General features: G+C 35.5%; 1 protein-coding gene across 1 annotated transcript; it reads right to left on the minus strand.

Annotated features, from left to right (window-relative positions):
• On the minus strand, nucleotides 732-5,901 carry LOC109335040 (V-type proton ATPase catalytic subunit A-like). Its single transcript, XM_019571082.1, has 20 exons — nucleotides 5,702-5,901; nucleotides 5,483-5,609; nucleotides 5,330-5,385; nucleotides 5,190-5,246; nucleotides 4,807-4,918; nucleotides 4,688-4,725; nucleotides 4,494-4,595; nucleotides 4,296-4,352; nucleotides 4,130-4,201; nucleotides 3,942-4,043; nucleotides 3,779-3,841; nucleotides 3,561-3,693; nucleotides 3,055-3,161; nucleotides 2,651-2,845; nucleotides 2,442-2,528; nucleotides 2,239-2,343; nucleotides 1,805-1,902; nucleotides 1,625-1,703; nucleotides 1,300-1,388; nucleotides 732-1,207 (listed from the first exon to the last, which is right to left on the minus strand). The coding sequence occupies exons 1-20, from the start codon at nucleotides 5,777-5,779 to the stop codon at nucleotides 1,093-1,095; spliced, it is 1,872 nt and encodes a 623-aa protein (XP_019426627.1). The 5' UTR covers nucleotides 5,780-5,901; the 3' UTR covers nucleotides 732-1,092.

Genomic DNA, 6,096 nt, shown 5'->3' on the forward strand with positions numbered 1-6,096 from the left:
GCCTACAACCAGAGCCTTGGTGTGATTAGAGTTTCTAGGGATGGGGATCATATGACCTCATTTCTATCTTACTTGGTGTTCCAACCCAATTAAAAAATTATATTTAATTAAAAAAATTATAATAATAGAAATTAATATTTTTATATTATTTTATGATGTTTAATTGATTAGGTACATGAGAACATGATTTTCTTAGTATTCAGTTTGTAGCATCTACATGCTCGGTCGAATCATTTTCTCATATTTCAACTATCATGACAAAAAGTGGCTTCACTGCTTTCATATGACTATTAATACGTGAATGGGGAAAACCAATATGCAACAGAACATTGAATTGATAAGCATGAAAGAATTCGTGGTTCTAAGTGAGTGAATTATGTTAATTAGGCCTAAACCTCTCTACAAGGTTGCTGAACCATCCTAATGGTGGGTGAGATCTTATTCAGTGTATCATATTTGCTTAATAAAATTTGAAGCCCAAAAGTAAAACAACTATAGATTTGGAAAAATAGGCAACTCGCCTTATCCTTTTATTAGAACTTAAGGATCTTTCGCATATGTTATAATTCCTAGTCATAAAAGAGTTAAATTAGTGCCCAGAACCTATGAATATGTTGTATTCAATGGGCATGCATTTAGATTCTATAACACATGGCTATAAATGTATTTAAATATCTATATTTTATTGTTTCCTAAAAGTTGACATGTGAGATCTTTCAAATACTCATTGTTACAAGGTCGAATATATCCATCCATGAAATAAAAGAGGCAATCCATGTCTTCCCCCCCAGAGTACATAAATGAATCCAGAATCCTGCAGTGCAGACTCATCACTTTTCTAAAACAAAATTATTCGACTAAATACATATTGAAAGAGCAAGTCCATCTCTTATTTCTCAATAAATAACTGGGGATGACTGAAAAATATGACTCCGCCACATATCAAAAGCCAAACCAGCACAAATGTGTTAAATGAAAGAGAATATATAACATTCAAATACAAAAACACTAAGCATGTTGCCACCACCGGATCCTTGTTTGCCTTTCACAATTGTAATAACATTATACTTGGAGTCATCTTCCAATCTTCAATTACCGGCTTTCATCCTCAAGGTTGCGGAAACCATTAGTCAGATCATCATGCAACTGCTTAAATTTGGCAACCAAAGCAGATTCACCTTCTGCGGGATCCTCAAATTTCTGAGATCTGCAATTACAACAGACAACTGAATAAGACCTTACTAGTTTACATCGAAAAATAAGTCATCTACAACAGTAGTTAGCACTAAAGCTGCTTACACTAAACGGTAGAAGAGATCTCCCATTCGATGCTTGATAAGGCTGTAAGTTATCTTGTGACCATCTGCACCAGCTCCCTTCTCCACCGCCTAAAGACATAAAGCCAGTAGTCCCCATGTTAAATTTCAATGTAATTTAGACATCCTGACTTAAATCTCCTTTTCAAAGCCAAAAATTGGCTGAGCTATGAACAAGGATGTAGAAAAAAAGAAATGAACATCTTCTTGCATTATAAATTGTGAGTGAAGGGTAGCAGAAAATATGAGATGAACCGTTGAGTTGTTGCAGTTAAATGGCTACATTCTTAGTTCTAATTCTAACGTACCTGATTTGCCAAATTGTAGAAATGGATAATGTTGCGCATCATCCAAACAGACTTGTAGAAGGGACAGAATTTGTCATATCTATCATAGCCACAAATAAGGTACGAACATAAGACTGGAGCAGATAAAAAACAATGATATAATACATGTGAAATACGTTAACCAATACTAAAGGCACTTACGGTGTAAAAGCGTTTTGAGCAAGATAATCCTCTCTCAAAAGCTTTGCAGTTTCTAAGGTGACCTTATCTCCTTCAGCTAAAGCATCCTTACCAACAAGCTGGAGTAATTTACATGTCAAGAAATGATCCAGTTTAGTTTTTAGTAGTTAAAAAACATAAAAATAGACCTCCTGTCAAATTTTGACGAAACTACAAACCAGTGCATAATTTAGCAGTGTAAGCACCATTTATCAGACTATGGATTGCATTGACTATACCTTGCAACCCACATTTAAAAGGATATGCAACTTAACAGTCTGTTCTCAGGTTACTTATGATAACTCTGCTAGCCCATGAAGTGGAAGCTGGGCAATTATTAATCCCATGTTAGGAGAGGATGTGGGGACATTCCTTCAACCTACAACGGAGATGATAGAGCGAATAAAAGAACAAACCTGGACAATCTCATTCAGATCATCTTCTCTTTGCAGAATTTCACGAGCCTTTGTCCTAATGTTTATAAAATCTGGATCAAATTGCTCATAAAAGGATTCGAGCGCCTACAGGTATAAAAAAAAGTTAAAAAAACTATAAAAAAAAAATATATAGAATCATAGCAGAAACTAAATGCCTACAAATGAAGAATTTTAGAGCATACCGTTGAGTATTTTGAATAAGAAATAAGCCAGTTCACAGAAGGAAAGTGCTTCCTCTGAGCAAGCTTTTTGTCCAATCCCCAGAAAACCTGCAGAGTAGCAAAAAATCGACTCACAAAAAATCAGTCTAGGACTCTAAGCAACTTAATACAGACTTTCTTTGCTGGCTGTTACCCCATTTTGACAACCATATTTGAAAATATAGATTTACCTGAACAATACTGAGGGTTGCAGAAGTCACGGGATCTGAAAAATCTCCTCCAGGTGGAGAAACAGCACCAACGATTGTGACACTACCTGTACGCTCAGGACCTCCAAGACATTTTACTTTCCCAGCACGTTCATAGAAAGAGGCTAAACGTGCAGCAAGGTAAGCAGGATATCCACTATCTGCAGGCATTTCAGCCTGTGGAAGTCAACAATACCAACAAGTTTTTTGATCAATGTAAGTTTTCCATGTGTTCATGCCTAATGATACATAAAATGTCTGCTTTCGCAAATCAAGAAAGCTAATCGAACATCATAAAGTATGTATGTATATTTAGCACAGACAAAGAGAACCGTTTGAGATAAACTGGTGAACAACAACCAATGCATAATTAATAAAATGCCCACCAGTCGTCCAGAGATTTCACGCAATGCTTCTGCCCATCTAGATGTTGAATCTGCCATCATGCTGACATTATAACCCATATCTCTGAAATACTCAGCCAAAGTGATTCCTGAGATTACATAACACAGAAAAATTAAGGTTAAACATACATGATCAAAGTAAGTATTCAAAATCCCATTCAATGCTTGTCAAAACTAGTTCAATATAAATGCAAATATAATAGTTTCAGTTAAGGTGCAAAATATAGGAATGAGAAACATAGAGGGTAGCATATCAATGTGCAGAGTATGGGCCATTCCTACTTTTGACACTGTAAGCCCAGATTAACTACAAAGTTTATGTAGTACAAGTACAGGTTCTGAGAAATACTACTGATTGCAATAAAAAATGACTTTCACATGCCAAATATAATTAGAATGACAATAGAAAGGACCGAAGGAATTACTAAAGTTTAACTCTCAACAGTAAAAAGATGCTCTAGAACTTAAGAGTCAAGAAGTCAAGTCACCTGTATAAATTGAAGCTTCACGAGCAGCCACTGGCATGTTTGAAGTGTTAGCAACTAGTGTTGTACGCTTCATGACAGATTCTTCGCGGCCATCAGGCAAGGTCATTGTAAGTTGTGGAAAGTCCATCAGAACCTGAACATTCATTAAGTTGGATTGACTAACTGCTCAATAATAAAAAAACAAATATTTCATATAAGTAACCAGAAAGAAAGCATACCTCTGCCATTTCATTTCCACGTTCCCCGCAACCAACGTAAACAACAGTATCAGAGTTGGAATACTGTCAAAAAAGATAAAAAGATGAATTAATGGTCTTGAGAATTACATAAAAAATTTATAACTTCGAAATCATTATGCCTTGATTGGTGCATTATGTTCACCTTAGAAAGAGCCTGACTAATGACTGTTTTACCACAACCAAAAGCTCCGGGTATGGCACAAGTCCCACCAAGAACTGAGGGGAAAAGGGCATCAAGAACACGCTACACAAAAAAGAAGTCATTAGGCATGAAATGAAAGTTAACGAAATTGGATCACTGATTAGACAATCAATAGCATTTTAGTTTACCTGACCAGTAAGGAGAGGAGTATCAGCAGCGAGTTTTGATGCAACAGGCCTTGGTGTACGCACAGGCCAGGTCTGTATGTGGGTAAAGTACATGTCAGGAGGTTTTAATGTAGGAATGATAAAAATAAGGAAAACCAAGACCTCAATTGTTAAAAAAGTTAGAAACCTGAAGCATGGTGAACTTCTTTTTCACACCTTGAAACTCAAGCTCCAACACAGTATCCTGAACATTTATATAAAGACCACTAAAAGATCAAATACAGAATAAAATATAGAGAACCTACTGAACACATCAAAATTGAAGATCTAAAAACAAATAAATAATAGAGTTAAGAATGATGTTGTAAAAGATGAAAATGCAAACCTTCAAGGAATATTGACCAGGTGGTGCAATGTAGGTAATCTTTCCCATAGCATCAGGAGGAAGTGCAATATGGTGTTGCATTAGAGTGTTCTCGAAAACAGACTGCAATGTTCAACAATCCACACAAAGGTTTAGAGGAAAAAAAACCGATGAACCGAAATTACAAGTAAACCTGATTTGCTATAGAACATTACAGCGTATAGATCTCCTCCAGTTAATAGATCTCCTTCACCTGGATTAAATAGAATAATATCAGGACAAAGTAATCACTTTTTGTACTAAAAACATATAGTAATTATATTTTCTCCCATACCAATTTTTTTAGGCTGAAATTCCCATAGTGTATCTTTGTCAAGTGCTGGAACTGAGACACCACGGGGAATATAGACATCACCAGATCTTTTAGCAATAGTTTTCAAAGGCCTCTGCTCGGTTAAATCAAAAAATGTTTTAGAAAGAAGAAAATAACAAGGGGAACTTAAATGGAGTGTAATATATATGCAGTTCTACACAGTCAATATATCATCTATCATGCATTACTTTTTTCGAAGAGTCAATAATGATTAAATATGAATGATGGATAATACAGTAACATCATATAACACCCATTTACTATCAGTTCATACATTTTCTTTTTTTCCATTCAAATGATCTGAATGAGATATAAGTAAATTATACATGGTAGAGGAAAGGTACCTGAATCCCATCAAAAATATTTCCTAATATTCCAGGCCCTAACTCCACAGACAAAGGCTGTCATAAAAACAAACAAGTATTTAGGAAGAAAGAGGAATTTAAAATAAAATATGAAAAAATGGATATAAAATGATTGTAACCTTGTGTGTCCGCAATACAGGATCATTAACCATCAAACCAGCGGTTTCCTCATACACTAATAAAATTCAACATAAACAACAAAAGTGTTTTCTTGTGATTAATATGAAAGAAAAGGGAAAATCAAATATATTATATATAGAAATTAGTTTAACCTTGAATAGTAGCAGAATCTCCTTCTAGACGAATGATTTCACCAATGAGGTTATCACGACCGACACGAACCAGTTCATACATAGCAGCCCCGGCCATGCCATCAGCCACCACCACTGGTCCTGAAACCTGTTCAATTTTTTGAATTCATGAGATCGAAAGAGAATTAAAAGACTACGTGATTGGATTTAGATTGAAATGGAAGCGATGATGAAGAGTACCTTGCGAACGTAACCATATTCACTCTCCTTCTCTGAGTCTTCGAAGGTTGTTAATCGCGCTCCGTAAACAGATGGCATTTTTTGATTAATTGGATCGGATGAGATCCGAAAGTGAAATCAATCAAAGAGAGAAGGAAGAAACAAGGTTTAGTTTGATTTTGATTTTCAGTTTTAGATCTGATCTCAATTCTCAACTCATTGCCTTTTGTACCATTCAATCATCTCATTCATTGTTCTAAGGTTTTCATCACATGCGGTTACATATGCGCGTGCTCTACTTTATCCACCAATTGCTATTGCACACGTGTATGATCAAAATACGTGGTGAGCACCTGTGAGAGACAGGGCCATATATTACATAGTGAAATCATGAAAACTATTATGGAGGGTCCTTG

The sequence above is a fragment of the Lupinus angustifolius genome, chromosome LG02 (genome assembly GCF_001865875.1).
Source record: "Lupinus angustifolius cultivar Tanjil chromosome LG02, LupAngTanjil_v1.0, whole genome shotgun sequence".
In the NCBI taxonomy this organism is placed as follows: Eukaryota; Viridiplantae; Streptophyta; class Magnoliopsida; order Fabales; family Fabaceae; genus Lupinus; species Lupinus angustifolius.